At 44.0% G+C, this 25,246-nt stretch overlaps 1 protein-coding gene across 1 annotated transcript in view; it reads left to right on the forward strand.

The window, feature by feature from the left end:
* The window catches only part of LOC136638777 (sterol O-acyltransferase 2-like), a 42,084-nt gene that overhangs the window by 15,755 nt on the left and 1,083 nt on the right, over positions 1–25,246 (forward strand). The window contains exons 11-12 of the mRNA XM_066612807.1: positions 8,795–8,930; positions 15,196–15,341. Coding sequence (XP_066468904.1) covers positions 8,795–8,930; positions 15,196–15,341 — 282 coding nt within the window. The remainder of the gene's footprint in view (positions 1–8,794; positions 8,931–15,195; positions 15,342–25,246) is intronic.

The raw sequence follows: 25,246 nt of genomic DNA on the forward strand, positions 1-25,246 counted from the left end.
GCTGGTGCGCCAGCTGCAGCCGTACTTGGATCGTGCAGACCTGGCCACGGTGATCCATGCCACGGTGACATCGAGGCTAGATTATTGTAACGTGCTCTATGTGGGGCTGCCCTTGAAGACGGTTTGGAAACTGCAACTAGTGCAGAATGTGGCAGCCCGTGTAGTTACTGGAGGTAGGCGGTTTGACTCTGTCAGTCTGCTTCTCCAGCAGCTGCACTAGCTGCCCATTTGTTTCCAGGCCCAATTCAAGGTGCTGGTTTTGACCTTTAAAGCCCTATACTGCTCTGGGCCAGGGTATCTCAGAGACCGCCTACTCCCATACAATCCGGCCCGTCCTCTTAGGTCAACAGAGAAGGCCTTTTTACAAGTGCCACAGCCTAGGGAGGTACATGGGGCAGCGGCAAGAAATAGGGCCTTCTCAGTAGTGGCACCAACACTATGGAATTCCCTTCCCCTTGACTTAAGAACTGCTCCCTCTCTTGAAACTTTTCTGCGAGGCCGGAAGACCCTTCTGTTTAGACAAGCCTTCTGAGTTCCTGGCCTTTTTAACATCTCTTAATATTTTTTAACATCTGTTTACAGGCCTGATCCTTTTTTAATTTGCTGCGCTATGCTATTATCTGACTAGTTTTTATCTGATTACTGTTTTTACAATATGTTATTTTTTTATCTGTTTTAAACTATGTTTTTAATTTGTTTTAACCTTGTTTTGTAAGCCACCTTGAGTCCCTTCGGGGAGAAAGGCGGGGTAAAAATAAAGTATAATAATAATAATAATACATGACAAAGGGCACAATCCTAACCAGGTCTACTCAGAAGTAAGTCCTATTTTGTTCAATGGGGCTTACTCTCAGGAAAGTGTGGTTAGGACTGCAGCCAGACTCACAAGAAGTTTGGAGAGTATGAAGTTTGGAGTATATGTGATTCTGGAAAGGAGGAAAAATGTTGTTGTTAAAGTGTAATGCCAGAAAGTGCTGGCAAAGAGGTCAGACTGAGCACGTAGTGAAAGAGATGTGGGGTGAGGGGCAATGATTGAAAGAAGTGCAGGATTCAGCTGGAGTGGGGGGGGGGAGAATGTGAGGAAAGTGATTCTGGACCTTGGAAAGATATGGAGGAGTGAAGGGATGGACAGTAAGAGAGGTGATGCGATGATGAGCTTTAACTTCGATGATGAGATTTGGGGGGGGGGGGAGAATGTGCCTTTGGGAGGGAGTGGAATGGGGAGAAGTGCCAATTGCCTGCTCCTGTATTTAAGAAAAAAGAGTGCGACCAAAAGCCCGATTCTACGCATGTCTACTCAGAAGTAAGCCCTGCTATAGTGAATTTGTTGCAGGGCGTTCACATTGTGTCTGCAGCAAAAGTTCAAGCAAGCTCAAACATGAGCTTGAAAAGCAAAGTTGAAAACAAACTCAAAATAGACTCGGTAAGCAAGCCTGGTGAAATGAGCAAACATTTATTCATTGCTAGCAATGGGCTTCTCTCGGTGGTTCAAAATGGGGAACACAGAGAGCTATGGTCTCTCAGTGTCCCAGAGAATAGCAGCCTTTCAATAGGTGTCCATTGTTTAAATTGTATTTTGGCTTCTTTGTCTGAAAATCTCACACTCTCATTGGCTGAAATTATGACATCAGAGATAGATCATTTTACAGACATCTGGTTGGCTAGGTTTAACTGACCAATAAGAAAACAGAAATTTGCATTGAAACATGTCATGGTGGCACTGTTCACCCAATTATTACTGTCTTTGCCTATCTCTGCCTATTCTTCTATTGGCCTGACCTTGACTTCATCTCTTTAACATTCTTTGTACCAGGCTTCATGGGGCTGTGTGCCAGCATTGTTTAAACTAAGTTTTCTCTTATATCTGTACTTTAGGAGATGTTAGTAAGGTATAGTAGTAAACATATATTTATTCTGTACAGGGAAACTAACTTTTAAATAAAGATTTTCTTTTTAGAACGCCTTTCCTATTTATTTTAATTAAATTCAACCTTTTCTGTCAGCTTTTAGAGGCTTCATTAATGTGTTGCTGACCAGTGGACTTTCAGGACTGTTTGCCAATTAGACAACTTCATAGACAATTTATTACCTCATTATTTTGTTCTTATGCAGGTGTTTCTTTTATCTTAGGGACTCAATGTTAGTTAGTTGAACTTGATTTACAAGTGTCCTCATTAAAGTGTCTATGTTCAGTACATGAACTCTTCTTGTTAGACAAGATTAATGGCTGCTTAGCTCAGACTTTCTTAAAATGATTTAAGTTATGTCTCTTTATTTTACGCTTCTTGGTGCTAAGAGATAAGTTCTTTTTAATTATCTCATTTCCTCTGGCACTCTCTAGTCTCTTGCAGGTGCATCTTTGACTTCTCATTATTTTCAAATCTCCCTATGAGTTATGTTTCAATTTAAACATCAAACAAGACTTTGAATCTTACAGAATTGGAATGTACTCCAACTAACTAACTTTAGCCTTTTCAGGGTTGCTTCTGGCTGCTACTTGTGGCTTTTAAGTCAATTCTCACTTCTGTGTATCCTTATAATTAACCTATTAAATATTTACTTAAACTACCATACTAGCATCAGCTACACTTTAAAGAATAATTTTAATAATTATTATAGCTATTGGCATTTCTAAAAGCCAATTCTTTATTTTCACATAGAGGCTTAGCAGCAGGATGTGTGTTCTCCCTTTCTGGCAGGTTGCCAGTGGCACATTCCTCTGCCATCTCAGTGAAAACTTCCTACATTAGACTAAGATCAGAGAAACGCCTTTCTTTATATTTCTTATTTTTTAGCCACAAACACTCATAAACATTTGGCTCAAATGGGAAAACTTGTTGAATTACATTTTAAATAATTCTTTTAACATGAAGCTTTGGTGTAACATAGCTTTTAACAGATGCATATTTTGGTTTTAAGGGAATTAACAGGTTTCTAATTAGCCTATTCTTGCCATGGATTTCATCTGTTTAGCTGTTTCCATATACCATGTTAATTAGCAATTGGACATCTCAGCTTCTTTTGGCAGTTTGCCTGGACATTCCTTAAAACTGGACATTCCTTAGGCTCATTCGGTGCCTGCTTGAAGCTGGGACCTAGCATTTGATTTTTTTAATCATTCAGGTTCTATCATATTACCAATAATTAATCCATTGGTGTATCTTGGTCCCAGATAAGCCTAACTGAATTTCATTTAAAACCTTTTCTTCTCCATGAGTCACTTATTTAAAAAAGGGAATTTTTCTGTATTTAGCTGCGGTCCTGTTTGACTCTCTAACTCCTTCAAAAGAACATCTGCTGGCTGTCAAATAACACTTTAAGTGGACTGATTTATGGCTGGTTGTACCTTTGGCCTACATACCAGGCTGTTTCAAACTGAGAGAGGGCAGAAATGAATCCTTGCAAGTTTGTCTATGGGAACATATATAAACCTGGCTAATTTACCCATAACATTGCATGAACAAGCATTTGCATAAATGATTAGTTTCAGCATAAGTAAACATGAGTAAACATTTAGCACAAGTGGCTTACATGACATTATGACATGTGGCTTTCACTAGCCTCTATCAGTGGGGCCTCCCTTTGTTGTTCCAACAAGCAGAGAAATAGCTATGTTTGCCAAAGAGACCCCCACCCCACCTCACCCCTGCAATGACCAAGGAGAACACTTGGAGGCTGCAAGTAACAAAGGTAGGCAGGGTGACTCCCTGCTGCCTCAAAGTGGGATTCATTGCTTCTCTGCACTGCCTTGGAAGGTGAAAGGAGGGAGGGCAGAATAATTAAGGGAGGGGATTAGCCATTCAAAAAAAGAGAAGGGCTCTGCTGCCCCCTCCCAAGGATTGCTGCAAGTAATAAAAGAAGCCCTAAAAAGGAAGCAGGGAGGTGAGAGGAACCAGAGAGGTCTTGCTGGGCTGCCCTGAGTAATTAAGGGGGGGGGAGAGCAAAGAACACAGAGTGCATGCCTTAAATTGCCAGGTTCCAAGATGGCGTCTCAACTTGGTGGGTCGCGACCCATAGTTTGAGAAACCCTGGACTAGAGGTTAACAGGAAGCAGACTTTTACTGTTTTCTGTTAGCCTCTGCCTAGTTTTTTTCTGTAAAGGACCAGAGTGCTGGGAGGATCTCTCAGATCCTAGTAATCTTCTGCTTAAAAAAAAATCTTTTTAGCTGGGGTAAAACTTTAAGAAACCTAATGGGATCATGGGGGGGGGGGAATTGTGGAGGTGACTAGGTTGTTTAAAGTCTTACCAAAGCCCAAGTTCCTGGCAGCCTGGTCCTTTAAGAAAAAATTAAAACTAGATAGAGGTTAACAGGAAGCCCTTAAGGAAGCCCTGGAGATCTCTACAAGCTCCTAAGCCCATAGTGACCTAGTTTAAAGGAAGACTTGCCCTTCCCCCCAAAAAAAGGTTTTAATCACGGGGGGGGGGCAGGTGTCTGTGATATCCATAGTTTCAAATATCTGCGGGAGGGGGGGTGTCCCTGGAATGGAACCCTGTAGATACTGGGGCACGCCTTTATATTTTGACTGTTTTCTCATGTAACACCAGACATAAGCTCTGCATTACTCCTTTCCCTTAATGGCAGCAGAGGCTTTGGCTGTTCACACTGGGGCAGACGGGAGATATCTGAAGGAGTTCTTTTGTCATGTCCCTGCCAGCACAAGAGTGTCCAAGGATCCTGCAACCCTGGTCAATATGACCCAATGCAAATTAATTGCTGGTCATAACCACAGTGTCTGAAACTCCCAGGAATGCCCCTCTCACTTCCTCTTTCATATCAATCCTGACTTTATCTTTAATGTGTAGTGCCTGTGACAACTGCCAGAAATTTTGCAATTTTAAAAATAGTGGGTGTTTGGGGTTGTTTTTGTAGGGTTAAAAATTTTTTTTAATATAGTGGACAGCGAAAGTGAAGGACTGACATATAAGCCCAGCATAGTGTCTTTTCTAATGGCTGTTACTTGTGTTCATCTTTTTAAATTGTGAGCCCATCTAGGGCAGGGAGCCATTTTGTTATTTGGGTTTCTGGGATAAACTGCTTTGTGAACCTTGCTGTGGAAAATCAGACTATAAATATGCTAAACAGCAATATCAAACCATTGTGTTTCTCATCTGACCAGGGAGAGGTGGGACAAGAGCTCAACCTGATCCAACATTTGGATCAATAGGTTCAAAATGCAAGCTGTCACCGTGGGGCTAAGCCTGAAGACCCCATTGTGAACCCTCTTTAAACACTAAACACTTAAACACTCTTTAAAAACTAGAGTGGACAGGTATTTGGGTACAAAGCCTGAAACTCACCCAGTGGCGTAGCTAGTGGGGGGTGGTCTGCCTCAAGTTCCAACCTTGGGGAGGGTGACACCACAAGTGACCAAAATAGCTAAAATTGTGGTTTTTAAGAATACAGGCATGCGCTGCTTAACAACTTTCTGCTGAACAACGGACCACATATATGATGGTGATCAAAGTGCAACAAAGAAGCTCCTAAAGAGGCAGTCAGGTCTCCCATAGCCTGCAGCAGAGTGCCTGTTTACACAACAAAGAGGCTCTTAATGCAGCGTAGAGGCCCTCTATCTCCAGTAGCCTGTGCAGCCATCTAGTGCCTAGCAGGTAGTGTCTATTTACACAACAAATGCACTTGATTGGGCTGGATGTTTGCTTAATGACCTGGTCACATAACAACAGGATCAGAGAACATATTGTTAAGTGGTGCACACCTGTAACACCCTCATGTCATATACTATTCAATGAGGCCTTTACAGCAGAATGCAATGGAAAAAACCAGAGTGAAATATCTCCATTCTATCCAAAGTTACGACTGGAAAACCAGAAAACAAAAATGCATGGAGCTCTATGGAAAGTGAAACTGAGCCATATTGCTCGTTTACTCGTGAGTAGGCAAACATGCCTTAGTCCATCAGAAAGAGCAGGCTGAGAGGAATCCAACGACACCAGGATGGTCTTTCTCCAAGCTGACAAATGTATTGAGCTCTATGGAAAGAGAAACTAAGGGTGCAATTCTATCCTGTGCTGGAACAGGCAAGCCAAGAGTCTTGCGCTGTATCCAGCACAGGATAGGGGCCAGAATTGGCTCAGCCAAAGGCAAGGGGAAACTTTTTCCCTTACCCCTGGGCAAGGTGCCCTGGCCCCAGTGGGTTTCCTCTGACCTGTGCCACCTCCTGAGGTGGCGTAGGGCTGAGGAGAGTGGAGTGGCTTCAAGCCGCTCTGAACTTCCGGGGAACAGGGATTGGGATCTGGCATAACTGCCGCCTCCTGCTCCCTGCCTGCCCACCCCCAGGGTTACCCACCGCCTGCCCTCCCCCTGCTCAGGAACGCCTCCCTTCCACCTCCTCCCCACCCACCCCAGAGCCTTGCATCAGCCCAGCTGGATTCAGCTTGCTTTTGAGGATGCACAAATGTGCTTTACGAGTGCAGCTTTGAATTGCACTGTAAGCCACACAGTCGCATCTACTCGCAAGTAAGCAAGTGTGCCTTGGTTCCTGCTCAGGTGAAGCAAAGAAGAATGCGAAGCTACTAGAATGGTCCTAATCTGATGAACATGGAACTCAACAAATGCTCTGGAAGGCAGCCTCCCCCCCATAAAAAGAATAAAACAGATTTGAGCTTGTAATGTGAATTTTTTTCTTTTTTAGACTTGTAAAGCCAGGTGGTTTTTGACAGTGATATGATTTAAATATAAGAACTTAAATTGAATTGGGCACCGGGTAAGGCTGAAGATCTTGCTGATTTTTTTTGTGGGGGGCAGTGTTATTGCAGGCAGGCTACAGAGAAAATCCACTGGGTGGAACAGGCCTAGCTTCCCTTTATTTGTTTTTCTTTAATTATTTATAATTATTTATTTTAATTTGCTTGATGTCACTTCCAGCCATGACATCACTTCTGGTGAGTCCCAGACAGACTGTCATTCTAAAAAGTGGGTCCCTGTGTTAAAAGTTTGAGAATAGCTGTCTTAACTCAAAACAGACCACTGAGACATCCTCAGGGGTGACACCCTAGTGACCAAAATTGTGGAAATCATGGCTTTTAGGATTAATACTATCATGTTATTTGATACTTAATTTTATTTCCATTTCCATTTGATGCAGAATTTCATCTATTGCTTGTGCGAATATGTTTATTTTCTGCATTTATTTTCTGGCCATTATTACTATTAATTTCATGTCATGACTATTACTAAGTCTCACCTACCTCACAGGGTTGTTGTAAGGAGAAAATAAGGAACCATGCACACCACCTTGAGCTCCTTAGAGGAAGGGTGGTATAAAAATGTACAGTGATTAATTTTTTAATTTACCGTAGATACTCGCCAATAGTACGTGAAATTTTTGCCAAGTAATCAAGCTCAAATTCTCACTGCGTTATCTCCAGGTCAATCAGGACAAAGCCTTTCAACTCTGAAAAGCTTCCTTTCTCAAGCGGCAGATAGGCGCCAAGTTTCTCAAGCAGCAGGCAGGCACAGCTCCTTAGAAGCAATTTGCTAACCTTTTGTTCTCCTTCCTTCTGCTGCAGCCTGGTTCTGCTTTGCAAATGCTTGCAAAGCAGATCTGTTTTTTTTTAAACACCAGGATGGGAATCCTCCTTTCCATTTGAAGTAGGCTACAATTCAATGCACCTTTACTTAAGAATAATACCCATGGAAAGCAGTGGATCTACTTCTCAGTAAAAAGGGTTGCAAATATATGCAGCTGCATCTCTCTGCTGTGAATTGAATTGCACATTCCCAGTTATGTGTTATATGCTGTATGTAGAGCTTCTGGCTTAACACACCAGGCACCTTAAAGGTGGATTTGATTCCTGGATCTCCTGCAGTGGTTCCCAACCTTTTTCACTGGCATATCCCTTGGCAGCCCATTTCCATAAATTGTACTCTTCCTATTAGCAAAATGTTTGTAATTAGTAGGACAAGCTCTCATCTCCTCCATATGAAAGCCCAGACTTCATGTATTCATCATATATTTTCTCTTTTCATCTGTTTGAAGATCAAAAGACTCTGCCTTTGCACTGTTTTGCACCAGAAGTGTGCTGAGAAATTCTGGGTGATTGATCACTTTCCATATCATGTTTCAGCTTTTTTACTGTGCCGGTTTTCAATCACTGGTTCATACATGAATTGATGACCAAAAACTAGCTATTGGTGGGGTTTTCACAGCCAACTAGCTACCTCCCTTCCTACCTTACTTGTCCTTGAAAGGCATTCCTGTCTTGGAAGGCATTCTGGAGCATGACCTGCCTTTTTCTACCATTATTCCATTCTTTTTCAAGTACCCCTAAAGGTCCTGTTGAGTGTCCCTGGGAGTACATGAATACCAGGTTGGGAACCACTGTTTTACTGGTATGTTGTTTACAGTGCACTTACTCTGATAGTGCTTACAAAAAGGTGAGGAAGACCAGAATTTAAAAAGAATAAAAATGTATCTTATGATCTTTTACTATGTTTTTAATAAATTAGAGACTACAGTTCTTAGGTAACACTGGTGGTAGGTTATTTTTTCAGGATCTGGCCTCTGGAGTAAAATCAGACAAAACTATAGTCAGACACCCCCCTAAGTTTAACCCCCGACTTATCCGAGGGTCATAGAAAATTCCATGATTGTTGGCTCAAATCCTGCCCTCGACTTATCTGTGGGATCGACTTATGGGCGAGTGTCTGTGGTGATTTTTTTGCGCTGCATTTTTACATTACATGCTTTTAAAAATATAATCAATTGTACTATATTGGGGATGGCAAATGACTGAGCTACGCCACTGAACTCACCTGTGCTCTTTGCCTTCCAGCTCCTCCCAGGGATGACCCAGGTTGCAGCTATACTGTCTGTCTTCTTCATTTCTGCTGTTCTCCATGAGTATGTCTACTCCATGAGCTTCGGCTTCTTCTATCCAGTCTGTTTCACGCTCTTTGCCATCTTTGGAGGTCAGTGCTGTGGAGTTGATATTCATTGCATTGTTACATGGATGGTCCATCTTCATTGGCAATCTTTCCAATATGGCCCACACTCGCTCCATGTCTGTTTCACACTCTTTGCCATCCTTGGAGGTCAGTGCTGTGGGGTTGATATTTGTCAGTGTTGGGAAACACCAGCAGTGTTTGACTCAAGTTGAGTCACCGGGTCACTGTCCCCCTGTGACTTTACTCGAAAACAAGTCGTAACTGGGGCACTTTCCAAGTCACCAAGTCACCCTTTAGTGACTCTTAATGAATTCGAATCGCTCCCCCTTTAAAAAGCCCACCGCGGCTCCGTGGAAAAAAGGGGCTGCTGCTGGGTAGTGTGTGCGCTTTGGGGTTTCCTTTCAACTCTCAAACCAATGCCTGGCAGCAGTGTGGCACATGCCTACTTCGTCCCTTCCCCCGCATGATCCTGCCCTGGCTGTGATGACAGAAACCCCACTCCCAACTCCACGGGCATGGCAAAGCGAGGGTGCATCCTGGTTTGGCCAAGCAGGAGGGTTCAGGGTGGGGGCAGCGAGAGCAGAGTGAACAAGCAAGCAAGGAAAAGCCCGCCACGGCTTGGCTGAGGAAAATGGGGCTGTGCCGGGCTGTAGGCATGTCTCAGTGTTCCCTTTAAACATTCCCCCACTGTCCTCCCACCCCAGCTGTCAGGCAGCAGTGCAGAATGCACCCACCCCTTCTGCAAAAGAAAATGCAACTGAAAATCCAGCAGGACGACGACAGGGAAACTGCCCAGACAGGCTTGGGCAAATGTGTGGGTGATACATGTCACCCCGCTGCCCCCGCTGTGCCCACCTCCATCCCACCTGTCAGGGAGCAGTGTGGAACATGCCCACCTGACCCCTTCATCTGTTCCGAGACCCCGACTCAACTGTGAAAAACCCACCCCCTTCCCCCAGGCACAGCAAGGTGGGAGAGAGTGGGACAGGTCTGATGAAAGCCCACAGGTAAGCCCCTGTCAGCTTGGCCATGGCACAGGCACAATCAATCCAGGTGCCTGGGGAGAGAGCGACATGCTGCTCAGACACACAGTGTTTGGCAGCCAGTTTCTTTGCAGGCATGTTTCCAGAAGAAGGGGGGGGGGGGTCTGAGCTGTACAGAAGGCACAACTTCTTGATTACTCATTATGTTCACCAGGGGACTGTAAACCTGTGATGTTACAATGTGTGATGAAAATGGATTCAAGCCAGATCAGATGCCGTAGCTCACTTATAGCTGTCTTTTAAGTAAAACAGCTGCACCCCAGCCCCACAGTCAGCAGCAGCACAAGGCAGAGAACTTGCTTCCTTGCCTGCCTGCCTGCCACCAGCATGGCCAGACCACCACGGGTGAGGAGGGTAGTGGTGGTGGCACTGTCTGCTACTAGCACCAACCTAAAAATTGGTGTTTTTTTGTTTTTTCCTGAAGCTTTTTTTGTTTCCCCCCCCCCCCCCCAAATTGGAAAAATTGAAAAAAGAAAAAAAATTGATTATGGAATGTTTTATTTTAACATGATGAATAAAATATTTTAAGACAAGCTGTTCAAATACTTTCCAAATCATTTCTAAAAAATATGTATGGTATCAGATTATTCTAATTTCTGTGCACTGAGGACAAGCAAGTCCGAGGTTACAAACCGAACTCTCCAAAGCAAGAACAAGCTGCATTTCTTCCTTTAGGAGGTGCTGCCATTGTCACAAGAAAAGAAAAAGGTTTCAGTTTTGTTTTTGCATGTGGGTGGGTATGTTTGGTTCTGTTCTGTCCTCTTCACAAGGCCTCAAAGCATTGGAAGAAAATACAGAGCAACAAAAAGGACTTGAAAGTATATACTTAATTTAAAAAGGTAAGAGTTTACATTTATCTGATTCCAGAAAATGGAACCATTCAGCTACATTAGTTTATCTTTATAACCTTTGTGTAAATAATAATTTAATTACTCCTAATCTGGTTCTTTACTTCCCCCGCCCACAACCATAGATTAGTGTCTTCTTGCAAACGAGCCATTAAATTATTTTTCTTTCCTGCTCCCCTCAGGAAAATGGTGAGACCAACATCGAGCATATGGAGGCATTTTCACATTGCAAGTTCTTCTGAGAAGAAAAATGTGGTTTGCAAATATTGTCAGATGAAATACGCATTTCCAAATGCTGCCAGGATGACAAAACACATTCTTGTATGTAACAAGTGTCCTGTAGATATTAAAAAATCCTTCATGGATCTAAGTGAAGAGGACCACAATGATGAAAATGCACATCGTTTTTCTCATCATTTCTTTTCATTCAAGAAGTCCTCTTTCTACTCCATCTGTAACATCAGCAGCAACACCAAGTGCTGTTGTCCCATCAGCAGCATCTTCAAGTAAACAGATACTGAAGACAGCTGCATCCAAAAATAATTCAATAGCTTCATTTGTAGATAAGATGACACCTGAAGATCAGGAAAAAATTGATCAAGCTCTTGCAAGAGCAATATATTCTTCTGGAACACCATTCTCAATAACTGAAAATACATACTGGCAGGAAGCTTTGACATTACTAAGACCATCATACCATTTGCCCAGCAAATATTCTTTGAGCAAGCCTCTTTTGGAGTCAGAATATGAACATGTAATGGAATCTGTGCAAGGAAAAATTAATGAAGCATTGTGTCTTGCACTACTTACAGATGGATGGACAAATGTGAGAGGAGAAGGAATTATAAATTTTGTTATAACAACACCTCAACCAATTTTTTTTACAATAGCATTGAAACAGGAGAGAACAGACATACTGCAGAGTATATCAGCTGTAAAATATGTGAAGTCCTACAGAAAATTGGGAGTGGTAAAGTATTTGCTTTGCAATGACAATGCCTTCCCAACATCAAGTCTTGCAATATGCCAGCAATATGAAAGCAACATGGGAATGCATAATGGAGAAATATCCACATATTTCTGCAATTCAATCAATTAATTATTAATCACATTTTTATATCACCCTTCCTCCAAAGAGCTCAGGGGCTGTGCACACAGCTGCTCCTCTCCTTTTGTCTTCACAACAACCCTGTGAAGTAGGTGAGGCTGAGAAAAAGTGACTGGCCCAAGGTCACCCAGGAAGCTTCATGGCTGGGGGGAGATTTGAACCTGGGTCTTCCAGGTCTAAGTCCACCTCCCTAACCACTACACCACCCTGGTTCATCTCATGGGCTCAACTTGCTTCTTAATGATATTATGAAACTGGACATCCTTCAAATGATCTATAGATGAGCAAAAGAAGTTATAAAACATGTAAAAGGTACTCATATTGTAACTGCAGTTTTCAAGAAGAAGCAAATAGAAAAAATGCAAAGAATAAAATAGTGACACTGAAGCTCTGTAGTAAAACTCGGTGGGCTGGAGTGGTGATCTCCTTTGAAAGTTTACTAAAAAACAAAGAAGCTCTTCAAGAAACAGTAATAGTTGAAAAGTACCCAGGAGTGTGAGAAACACTGTTCTTGATCAGGAGGTCTTCTGGGTTCAGCTGCAAAATTCCATGAAGATTCTAAAGCCAATTGCTGCAGCAATCACTGCATCTGAATCAGATAGTGCACTTTTGTCAGAATTTCCTTATTTAATGACCAAGATAAAAACAATGGTTTTTGAAAATCTCTGTATAGCTTCACTATAGAAGAAAGTAAAGTGAAAGATTTTGTTGCCATCCAATTCATGGTGCTGCAAATCTGCTGGATCCAAGATTCAAAGGTGGAAATAGAAGTGATGACAGCACTGTTACTACATTTGACTGGATTACAAAACAAGCATCACATTTAAGACTTGATGTTGGGAAGGTACTTTCAAATGTTGCAGAATATAGAACACCTTCAGGGATTTGGTCCAGGACTGCAATCTGGGATTCTGCCAAACATATTCCTCCTGCAACATGGTGGCAACATCTTTGCAGAACACAGCCTCTGACTCCTCTTGCTTCTCGCCTTCTCCATCTTCTGCAGCATGTGAAAGAATCTGGTCTATGTTTGGAAACACTCACACTAAATCAAGAAATAAATTGACATGTGAAAGAGTACAGAAGCTTGTTTCAATCCGGACAAACCTTCAGTTTTTAGAAGTCCATAATAACTATGATAATGACAGACACAACAGGGTAGCTGCAGAAGCAGAGACTGAAACTGATACTGATAATTACAGATCAGAAAATGATTCTGATTAAATTTCATGTCCGTTCATTGAAACTTAGTCCCACTCCCTTCTATACACTTCCCCCCTCTTCAATTCTTTTTATGAGAATGGGTTTTTTATTTTTTATTTAATGCTGTGGATAGGAAATATGAATAATTGTTACTTCTGGATTTTTAAAAATTGTTTTTGGAGGTTTTTTATCTGTTCCACATAGACTAGTAAACAGTTCAGGAGATTTTTGCTCCATTTGTGACAATTACAAATAAATATTATAAATAAAAGTAAATTCTGTTTGTAATAATTGTTTGGATACACTATATTTTTAATATGCTAGTTGTGATAATTTTATGCCAAGTCAAATTGTCCCTAGTCATATTTTATGTTCCTAAAGTAACAGAATGACTTTCAATCTGGAAAAGAAAAAAAAAGTGCTAATGTAGCATTTTTTTCAATATTTCAGAAAATTTCCGGTTTTTTCCAGGAAAAAAAGGAAAATTTCCGGAAATTTTACATCTCTAGCCTCCTATAGAGTTTATAGCCTGGAATTGCAGCATCCCACTGATTCTCCATATTCCACCAGGTTTCTTTTATGCCCACTATAGCAATGTTTTCTCTAGTCACCAAACATTCCAGTTCTTCGCTCGGAGACTGGGCATTTGCATAAAAGCACTTCTACATGAAATCCCCCAAGATAGGCTGCTTATTTATCCCTGCAGTCCCTCATTTTGATGGATGGGCTATCATATCCCATCATGCTTCCAGTCCCAACTCCTACTCTGTCTCTGCCTTGTTCTTCTCTAGTCTCTATATCCTCATTCCATAGGGATGAAAAGTCCTGAACCAGATGCCCCTCAGCTCCTGCCAGCTTTCCCCCAGGGAGCAAAGTTGCTCTGCCACCTTTTTAATATTATAGTTGCCCAATGTGATGAGACATGAAGGCTACAGGTTGAATCATGTCTCAAGGCAATTGATGGAGAACTTTAAAGTATACCTTCAGGGATGACGTTATATGATTGATGTTCAAATAAAAAGGCATTTGATTGCTTCCTCTGTGCCATGTAATCAGCAGATTCTGCTTGCAAGCCAACAAACTATTTACTCTTGTCAGGTTATATGTCCCTTTCCATTTTGCTCATTCACCATTTACAGGATCAAACTAGAGAGAATGGGCACAGTGTTGTTCTTTCACACACCCCACTTCTATGCCCCTTTCCATGTGAATCAGGGTTCCCAAGCACTGGAGCACCACCACCCACACCCACCCAGACTGGTCATTAACTAGCATGAGGGGTATGTTTCCATTGGGACTTTGCCTGGGCAATGGAATCTCTGCTTGCTCTGTTGTGACCTTCTTGGCTCTGACCTGTAATATGCCTCTTGGCTCAGCCATAAAACAACAGACCTTGTGGCAGAGTGAGTGTACACCCCACAAACAACATGCAACATGAGCACTACATATGTACAGTCCTATGTACATAAACCTGATCTGTGTTTTCTTTCCTCACCCACCAGTTTTTGTGATGGGAAGGAACCCATGAATTAGTTCTCTGTGAGAGTAGAAATTACTTCTTGAATGAAATGAAATGGAATCTGCTGTTCCTCAAGGAAAGAAGGTGGACTGGGTTGCTGCTCTGGAAGGCAGGCTCTTGGAAATGGATAACTTCTTTTGGTTCAGCAGGGTTTAGACCAGGGGTCTCCAAACCCCGGCCCAGGGGCCAGATGTGGCCCGCGAAGAGCCTTTATCTGGCCCATGGCCAGCCTCTGATCTCCTGAGAGCCTCTGGCCCAGCTGACCAAAAACAACCAGAGTTGTGCTTATGGGGTGGGGGAATGGGGGTCCATTTAAGTGTATGCTTTATATCTTGGGCTGTGTTGGTGCTTGGAGAAATGCTGGAAATTTGAGCCCGTTCATTCATTCATTCATTTATTCATTACGTTTCATCTCTAATGTATTTATTTAAATTTTATGCTTCACTTTTTCTTCTGGCCCTCAACACTGTGTCAGATATTTGATGCAGCCCTTCAGCCAGAAAGTTTAGAGACCCCTGATCTAGACCATACACAGCTAATCTCTTCCTATTTTCAATTTGTCCCCCAGTGATCCTTACTGTCATCATTCGTGGTAAGAGAACAAACCCAGCCTGGAATGTGCTGTTTTGGGCACTCTTCTTTATGGGCCATGGAGTTCAGCTTTGCTTGTACTGCCAAGAGTGGTATGCTCAAGTCCACTGTCCACTCCAGGAGGTGAGAATCATAAAATAATACAATTGAAGGGGCCTTCAAAGCCATCTGGCCCAACCCCCTGCTAGGCACAGGAAAAGCCCCCCTAGAGCAGCTCCAAAAAGTGGAGGCCTGTCAAGCCTCCACCTGAAGACTTCCAGCAAAGGAAAACCCACCAGTTCCCTTGGTAAGAAGCTGCATCGCTGAACTGCTCTTACCATTCAGGATTTGTTCATGACATCCAACTTAAATCTCCCCTTCAGCCTAAGCCTCTTAGGTCAAGCTGCTCTCTGCTCTCTCAACAAGTTTTTGCCCTCTTCCACGTGACAGCCCTGCAGGTATTTGAAGGGTGCTGTCATGTCACCCCTCCGCATTTTCTTCTCCAGGCTAAACCTACCAAGTTCTCTCAACCTTTCCTCATTAGACTTGTGTTCCATCTGCCTGATTTTAAAAGCTGTTTTGAGATCAGGCACTCACAGCAGCCTGCTGCCTAACCGTTCTGTGGACCTAGTCCTTGGTTTATCTCTACCCTGAGGGACAGTGAATAGTCATGACTTCCTACAGCCTTTGGCCCACAGAAATTTTTCCCTCACTGATTCTCTCTGGCTTTATTTTTCCCCTCCCCTTTTCTTTCAGAGGACTTTCTGGGGAATAGTGACTCCACGCTCCTGGTCCTGTCACACCTAGACCACTACTGCTGGCACCTTTGGAAATCCTACTTCTCTCACTTTGCTCCAGAAGATGCTCCTGGCAGATGCCTTTGGTGATTCCTTCCGGTTCTTCTATAGCACTGTCCCGTTCCTTGCGAATAGAAGCCTCTGTTGCTCTGGAACTTCCTCCATTCAGTTTGTGAAAAGCCAAATTTGCAAATATTTCCTTTAAACCTTAATTTCTAGTTTGTTATAAAATATCTGGCCTTGTGTAGGAAGCAAAGATAAGACACCGTCAGTCAATGTGTCTGAAAGAGTAAAAAATTAGATGAAGTTATTTGCGGCCGTGCCGTACAAATGGGGGGGGGGGGGCTGAGGCATGCAGGCGCTAAGTGCTAAGCTGCAGGGGGGTGACTGCGTATTATCTTGATGGGCGTTCCTTCCCTTTTCCGATCCGGATTATGATCTCTCATATTCACTACATATGTGAACCCTATTATACATAAGTTCAATAAAAGAAAAGGCTCGCCCTCTGTGCTTCTTCTCTGGCCGTTATTACTACTCATTTCATATCATGACTATTACTGAAAATAATTTTGTCATGGGGTGGGTGCCAAAAATTTATGGGCCTGGGTGCCTTATGATCTTCGTATGCCATTACTGTGCTGTGTCAAGTCAATTTTCCCTTTATGCTCTAGTTCAGGGTTGCCCAAACCGTGGCCCGCAGGCCATTTGCAGCCCTTGTCTCCAAGCCTCAAGCTCATTGGAGACTGTTGGACCCACACTAGAACATGACTGCTGGTCACGACCACCAGACATGAGCTGTGGGCTGAGTTAGAGCAAGGCCTATAAAAGGCCTTGTGCAAACAGGAGGCCTGCTATTTCTTCATTGCTCTTTAGTTGCCTGGACAATGGAGCTCCCTGCAGCAGCTGTCAGAGCATGGGCTCTCTGGAGCGAGCGAGCAGAGTACCACCTGGAGTCAGAGTCTCACTGCAGCACTAGAAGCATGTGCTGAGCATGGCTGAGAGCAGGCTGCCTGGTTTAAGAACATAAGAAGAGCCCTGCTGGATCAGGCCAAGGGCCCATCTAGTCCAGCTTCCTGTATCTCACAGTGGCCCACTAAATGCGCCAGGGAGCACAAAAGACAACAGATACAACCTGCGTCCTGGTGCCCTCCCCTGCATCTGGCAATCAGAGGCAGCCTACTTCTACCTAGCACATAACTACCATGACTTGTAACCCATCATGAACTTTTCCTCCAGAAATTTGCCCAATCCCCTCTTAAAGGCAGCCAGGCAAGATGCCATCACTACATCATGTGGCAAGGAGTTCCACAAACTAATTACACGCTGGGTATAGAAATATTCTTTCTGTCCTAACTCTCCCAACACTCACCTTTCGTGGATGTCCGCTGCTTCTGGTGTTATGTGAGAGAGACAAGAGCATCTCTCTATCCACTCTGTCCATCCTCTGCATGACTTTGTAAGTCTCAATCATGTCCCCCCTCTGGCGTCTCTTTTCTAGACTGAAGAGGCCCAAATGCCGTAGCCTTTCCTCATAGCGAAGGTGCCCCAGCCCAGTAATCATTTTGGTTGCTCTCTTTTACACCTTTTCCATCTCCACTATATCTTTGCACTGGCCCTGGCCCTCGACCTTGTGGCAGCCAGGAGTCAGAGGGCAGCTAGATGAGCAGAGGTTCAGCAGCCAGCACAGGCTTCAAATAGGGGTGGTTGGAAGGTCGGAGAGGAGGTTCGCTGCGTAACTTTAAGTTTCAAAAAACCAAAACATCAGCATTGCTTGAGGGAGTTTGGAGGGTGTGTGTGGGAGGGCAGGAAGATAAGTGGGGTTCAAACTATGCTCCAGAGTGAAGTTGGAAGGAGGAGGGATGGGCTGGAGAGGAGGCATGTTAGCTTCTGGAGCGCTGGGTGACTTCGAGCTCAGAGCAAGGGAACAGAATTCATTGGTTGCAGCAGCTGTTTGGGTGCTTGGTTCCTTTGCTTGGTTTTCTTTCATGGGGTGGAGGGGAAGGAAGTAAGCATGATGAAAGCACATCGCTGATTGTGCCAATTTATACCTCCTTGTGAAGTTTGAAGTTTCAGTACCTTTATTGGCATACAGTTACAATACAAACACACTTACATATACAAAAAAAAAACACAAACAAACAAAACTTGAAAGAACTGACTAGAGAACCATAGCATACCAAACTAAAATTGACAATTATAAAACACAGACTTCAGGGAGTAGGGACACGCTTCAAGTTGGACGCCACTATTTGTGAAATAAATGTAGCTATCTGGAAAATGATGTTAGGATCAGTGGAGGCTAATAAAGATTGCAATATAACAGAGACCTCAAAAGAGGAGTTAAGATAAGATTGGAGAACTAAGCATTTTCTCCTAGCCACACTATGGAGCGGGCAATGAAAAAGGAGGTGATCTAACGTTTCTGCAACTCGCTGGGGGCAAGGACAGATTCTTTCCTGAAGAGGAATACCTTGAAATCTACCCCAAAGAACAGCGGATGAAATAGAGTTGCAACGGGCCATAGAAAAAGCCCTTCTAATTTTTGGGCATTCCAAAATGTAAAAATAATTGGGAATTTCCCCCACTTACCTCCTTGTGTTTTGGGGCTTTTTTCTGGACATTATTTCCACCCCCTTACCCAGATCTGACAAAGTGATGTCTCAATCTGTACATTATGTGCTGGAGGAGGTGGGAGAGTGTAGCCATCAGATCCATGCTGTCTCTGGCAACTCAAATTCCTAAACATTCTAGGTTTCGCCTTGCCTCTGATAAAGTTATGTCTCAATCTGTGCTTAATGTAATATTGAGACACACCCACAAGGACTAGAAACTTGATTTTTTTATATTAAAAAATTAATCGTTGTAAAAGGTGTTTTTTAAAAAAAATATTACAAAAGTGAAGCATCTGTATTTAGGATCCAAAGAGCCATCAAGTCCTTGAACCCAACTCAGGGCCCAGTCCTATTCAATTTTCCAGTGCAGGTGCAGCCATGCCAATGGGGCATGCACTGCATCCTGTGGTGGGGCAGCATTCACAAGACAGGGGAACATTTGTTCACTTACCTTGGGGCTGCACTGCAGCTGCACCAGTGCTGGAAAATGGGATAGGATTGGGCCCTCAGGCTGTAATCCTATGCACACTTTCCTGGGAGTAGGTCCTATTGAATGCAATGGGACTTACTCCTGAGTAGTCATGCATAGGATTGGGCCCTAAGACTTTAATCTTATGTTTGTTGAAATACACCCCAAAACTGAGGGAAGTTTCAAAAGCAGTTTGTGATGTGATATTGTGATGTGTCCACTGAAAAAAAGAAAAAAAGTTCAAAATTTCTTTGTGGGGACTGAAGCCCACAGGTGTCTGCAGTCAGTGTCTTGGGAGGGCCTGGGACTAGAATCTAGGAAATAAAAACTAGGGGTTCTTTGGCGCCCTGCTGCCCACATCAAATTTGCCATTTCTGGAGAAGGTGGTGATCAGGCAGTGGTGACTCAGCTTCAGCATCTCTGAAAGGAGACCAGTATCAGTCAAGTGTCAGAGCAGACTTTGGGACTGAAACTACAAGGGGAATGGATTGTTGGGAATTAGGCAGTTGGGAATTAGGCAGTGTGTGCCACATGTGGTCCATGCCCATCGCAATTTTTGCCTCAGTGGTCCACGAGTTCCTAAATGTTGGAAACCACTGCTCTAGAAAAACTGAGGACAAATCCACTCCATCTTCCACATCAGTCCCTCAGATACTTTTAGATAGTTATCATGTCCCTACTCCTTCAGATCTCCCTCAAAGGACATGCACCCAATCCTGAGCTACCCAGGACGCGGGGCTGCAGTGGAGCCGAAAATGGCTGCTGCTGGCGGCTCCTCAGGAGAAGGGGACTTATGTCCCTTTTCCCGGGTAAAGAGAGTAGCCCCGCAATGGGGCTACTCAATTCACCGCGAACCCAAAGGTTGGCAATGAATCAAGAGCCTCCGTGTCAGGCAGTGAGCCCAACACGGAGGCTCTGGATTTGGTAGAGCTTTGCTCTGCCGGTCCCGCCTCCCTACCTCCCCCTGGAACGCCTCCTCCCAGCCCCCTCCCCCAATGCCTCTGCCCTCCATTAACCACCCCCTCCCCAGAACACCTCCCCCACCTACCTCTCCACTTCCCAGCACTCCCCGCAACTACTGAGCAGTGGAGCGCCAGAGGCTGCCCGGCAGTAGCCTAGCACCAGCCACTGCTGGGATACCACCAGCACTCGCCCAGCACTAGGGCCTGCCAATGTGCCTTATGGCACGTTTGCGACAGTGCGCGCCATCGGTAAACTGGATTGGGCTGATGGTCTCCAGCTCTGTCATGGTTCGAGTAACTCTCCTCTGGACCCACCCCAGTTTGTCAATAGCCTTCTTAAACTGTGGAGCCCAGAACTGGACACAGAATTCCAAAGTTCAAACACGTCCAAGACATTCTCCTGAAAGCCTGCAAAGTCTTCATGTTGTGGGTGTGAGATATTGCATGATGAATAAAATGCAAGACCTCACGAAGCCAGATAATCTCTAAAACGTAAGCGAGAAACAAGCACACACAGGTTGAAGCTGGCATTTCAAACTACCTTAGTTGGATTTGCTTGCTACCAGGACTCATGAAGATGCCATTTCCTGGCGTTACCATCACTGGTTCAGTTCCTGTGTGGAAGACTTACAGCACCCTCAAGTAACTCTACGGAAACCAGGCAGAGCATAATTAGAATTGTCACTGTTTACAGTGCATAAAGCCACTACAGAACAGAGTGAATGGGCTAGACACCGCTCCACTCACACACACCCCACATCCCAGATCACAAAATGAAAAGATGTTGGAAGATCCAATCATGGACTTCCTATGTCAGGCCCAGTTTGGCCCTCAGTCAGCAGAGAGGCTCACACATTTTTATATATGCAAGTATGGTAGGTGTTTATCAAGCCTGAGGGCTAATTTGCATGCTCCTAATTTGCATGCTCCTCCCCACCCACATAGACACACTTTACTTAATAGTTCCAGCATCTGGACCCTAACGGCTGATTCCCATTTTATGGACGCAGTTGTCTTGGCAGCATATACACAGGTGTTTCCTGCAGAAAAAACATGAAGTGCTACAAGGAGTCACGCATCTTCACTTGCTCACTGATAAACAGCAGGAACACTCCAGGCAGTGGCAACTGGCTGCAGCTCCCTGGCATGTGTTTTTGGCTGAAAGCCTGGAGTTGTGCCATCAGTCCACAGTACTTTCATTCAGAAACACTGCATGAACACGGCAGACATCCTAACACAGTGAATTTGCCCTCATATGAGGGACAGAACTCCCCCAAGGCGGTATCACTGCTTGCATGATACCTGCTTTTCCATGGCACATCCAGAATACAACCAGGGAACACAGTGTGCTTAACTGGCTGATCACTAGGACAAAAGAGTAAGGGATTAAGGGTCCAATCCTATCCAATTTTTCAGCATCAATACAACCACAATGCAGCCGCAAGGTAAGAGAATACATGCTCCCTTACCTTGAGGAGGCCTCTGTGACTGCTCCCCCACCACAGGATGCAGCACATATCCCATTAGCATGGCTACATCGCTGTTGAAAAGAGGGATAGGATTGGACCCTAAGGCTGCAATCCCACCCTCACTTTCCTGGGAGTAAGTTTCATTGACTCTGATGGAACTTACTTCTGAGTAGACAGACCTAGGATGGGCCTGGGTGTGTCTTCAAAAGGCAGGTAATGTTGCTGCTGCTCTTCCTCTGCAGGTGGCCACGGGCTGTTCCCTCCTGCACTGAGTGTGGGGCTACCCAGCAGTCGCCTGAGTGAAGCAATGGCTTGGTTACCCAACAGTGCCTGCTGGCAGACCAGGCTCTCCCTCCCTTCTTGCCACATGCAGGCGGCTCAAAGGAGGGGTGTGCCTGTTGGCTGCAAGTGAGATGCTGCACACCCCACATTGGAAGGCAGTGGCCCTGGCTCTGCTGGCTGCCTGGGCTGCAGCTTGCAAGGTTTGTGCCTGCTCTTGGGGAGGGGTCCAAGCAATTGGGATGGGAAGGGGCTAACCCCCTGCCAGGTGCAGGAAAATTCCCTGTAGAGCAACTCCAAAAAGTGCCTGTCAAGCCTCCACCTGAAGACTTCCAGCAAAGGAAAACCCACCAGTTCCCTTGGTAAGAAGTTGCATTGCTGAACTGCTCTTACCATTCAGGATTTGTTCATGATATTCAACTTAAATCTCCCCTTCAGCCTAAGCCTATTAGGTCAAGCTGCTCTCTGGGACAACAGAACAAATTTTTGCCCTCTTCCACCTGACAGCCCTGCAGGTATTTAAAGGCATGTCCCCCTTCAGTATTTTCATTTCCAGGCTAAACACACCAAGTTCTCTCAACGTTTACTCATTGGACTTGTTTTCCAGCCCCCTGGTTTTGAAAGCCCTTTTGCGGTCAGACACTCACAGCAGGCTCTCTTAACCTGACTGAGGCTGGGTGTGCAAACCGAAATTCACTCGCATTGTGTTTGACCTTCAGGACTCCTCTCTGTATAGGGTGAGGATGGTGGTGCTTTTGAGGAGGTGGGCCCTTCACTGTTTTGGGGGGCCTACTGCCTAGCTGTTCTCTGGACCCAATTCTTAGGTTATCTCTAACCCAAGGGACATTGGATAAGCATGACTTCCTACAGCCCTTGACCCACAGGAATTTTTCCCCTCACTGATTCTCTCTGGTTTCATTTAACCCGCTTCCCCTTTTCTTTCAGAGGACTTTCTGGGGGATAGTGACCCCACAATTCTGGTCCTGCCACACCTAGACCACCACTGCTGGCACTAATTACCTTTGGAAATCCAACTAGTCCCACTTTGCTCCAAAGGACCTTCTTAGCAGATGCCTTTGGTGATTCTTTCCAGCTCTTCTACAACAGTGTCTCATTCCTTGTCAAAAGAATCCTCAGTGGCCCTGGAACCTCCTCCCTTCAGTTTGTCAAAAGCCACACTTGAAAATATTTTCTTTGAGCTAGACCTTATTTTATAACAAACCAGAAACTAGCTGAAAGGAAATATTTTCAGTTTTTATATCTGGCCTTGAATAGGATGCAAAGATGAGAAACAGGCAGTCAGTGTGCCTGAAAGAGTAAAAAAAATCAGAAGATAACGTTCCATGTTGCAGTGGTGTACAAATGGGAGGCCGTAGGCCCTGGGAGCCAAGCTGCAGAGGGGTGACAGAGGCCACCTCCCACTTCTTAAAATCTTGGTATTTTTGATACCATCGTAGTATATCATTCCATGCGCAATTTCATGCAGAATGCAATGAAACAAACCGTGTGGAAATATCTCTATTCTATCAAATGTTACAGCCAAAAAGCAGGAAAGATAAAACACAACTGCCTTATGTATGCCAGGGAAGATCGTTTATGTAGCTGCAATTTAGGCGAAGTAGAGTCATACACACACATCATGTTGCACTGTCCCAAATATCAAGTACTAAGGCAGCAATTTCTCTCTCCTTTGCTCCATTCTAAAACAGGGCATTCTGAGAAAGATATAATTCAATTTCTTCTTGCAGGTGATGTAGAACATACAACCCTCTCAGTCACACAGTTCCTAAATTTGAGTATTCTGAATCGAGCCAAGCTTTCTGTAATCACTGAGTAGGCTACGTTCTGGCAAGATCCGCAGAGTAACTGATTGTTTCTGTCTTTTAAATAATTCATGTTTGTTTGTAAAATGTAATGTACGTTGTATCTGTGTGTACACATAGATGTGCACATATGCATATATTTGTGTACTACTTTGATTTATACTCTCTACGATTTCTGTACAGAGTCCTCACCTATCAAATGGTTATGCGTAATAAAGGTTTTGTTGACTGTTGACTGACTGCCTTATGTAACAAAAAGTGGGTTGCACTGGGATTTATGTAACAATAGGTGTGTTCTGTAACAAAAGTGGATTACACTGAGATTACCACTAGAATACGTAGCTTGTTACAAGCATTCCAGAAAACAAAAAGTATTCTTCATAAATGTACGTATGTTTTCCTTTCTTCTATAACACAACTGCTTTTGTACGTATGATAGACCACAAGCCCACTGCATATTATCCTGATGGGTGTTCCTTCCCTGTTCTGATTTGGGTTATGATCTCTCATATTCATTGCATATGTAAATGTGTTATATATGAGTTCAATAAAAGGAAGTGTTCACTGTCTGTGCTTGTTCTCTGGCTGTTATTATTATTCATTTCATATCATGACTCTTACGAAAAATAATTTTGTCATGGGGAGATTGCCAAAAATTTATGGGCCCCGGGTGCCAAATGGTGTATGTGAGTCTTTGTTCACCACTGCCATGCGGTGTCAATTATCCTCCTGTGTTATCCAAATTATCCACCTGTGTTCAGGTGTCTCCAAACTGTAGCCCAGGGGCCAGACGCTGCACACGGCAATCTTCTCTCCGGCCGTAGCAAGACTCTTGTCTCCTGTGGGCCTCTGGTCTTCTCAAAGGAATGCAATCAGGGGTGTTCTGTGGGCTGGGGAGGATGTGTGCAGCCTGTCCAGCACTCAGAATGCATAAAAATATCTCTTCCTGGCTATTCTGAAAAAGCTTTTCCGGTGCTTTTGGTCCCTCTGGAGGCCTTAGAAGGCTTTCTGAGGTTTGGGGAGGCCTCCCCGGCCCTCAGAAGAGCTTTAGATGTTTTCTGTGATGTGCTGATTCTGAGGTATTTACTCCTGTACATGTAAGTAACCTGCTTGTGGGCTGGGGAGTCTATTTGAGTGAGTGCTTTATTTCTTTGGTGGTGCTTGGAGAAATCCTGGAACGGAGTCCATTCTTTCACTTATTCATTCATCTAAGTTCCATCTCTAATCTATTTATTTAAATTTTATATTTAAACTTTATTAATTTTTCCAACCCTTGACACGGTGTCAGATATTGGATGTGGCCCTCTGTCCAAAACATTTGGAGACACCTGCTCTAGTTCAACAGTTTTCAGCAGAGGCCAATTAGCTGTCCTCCACAAAGCAAGAAGACAATACTTATTCCTTGATATTTGATTCCCTTCTCTGAAATTTGCATAGCGCATGCTCACACTCTTAATTGAGGAGTCTAGTCATGGCTGTGTATTATGCTTCAAAAACAAAATAAAACTTCCTGTCAGAGTAACCCAAATTCTGCACCAAGAAAAGTGTAAGTCTGCAACCTGCATGATGTATGTTAATTCTGTGTGTTTGTTTACATTTGCTCATTTTACCAATTTGGTCTTCCACTGATTGTCAAGT

Source organism: Tiliqua scincoides, chromosome 2, assembly GCF_035046505.1.
Source record: "Tiliqua scincoides isolate rTilSci1 chromosome 2, rTilSci1.hap2, whole genome shotgun sequence".
NCBI lineage: Eukaryota > Metazoa > Chordata > Lepidosauria > Squamata > Scincidae > Tiliqua > Tiliqua scincoides.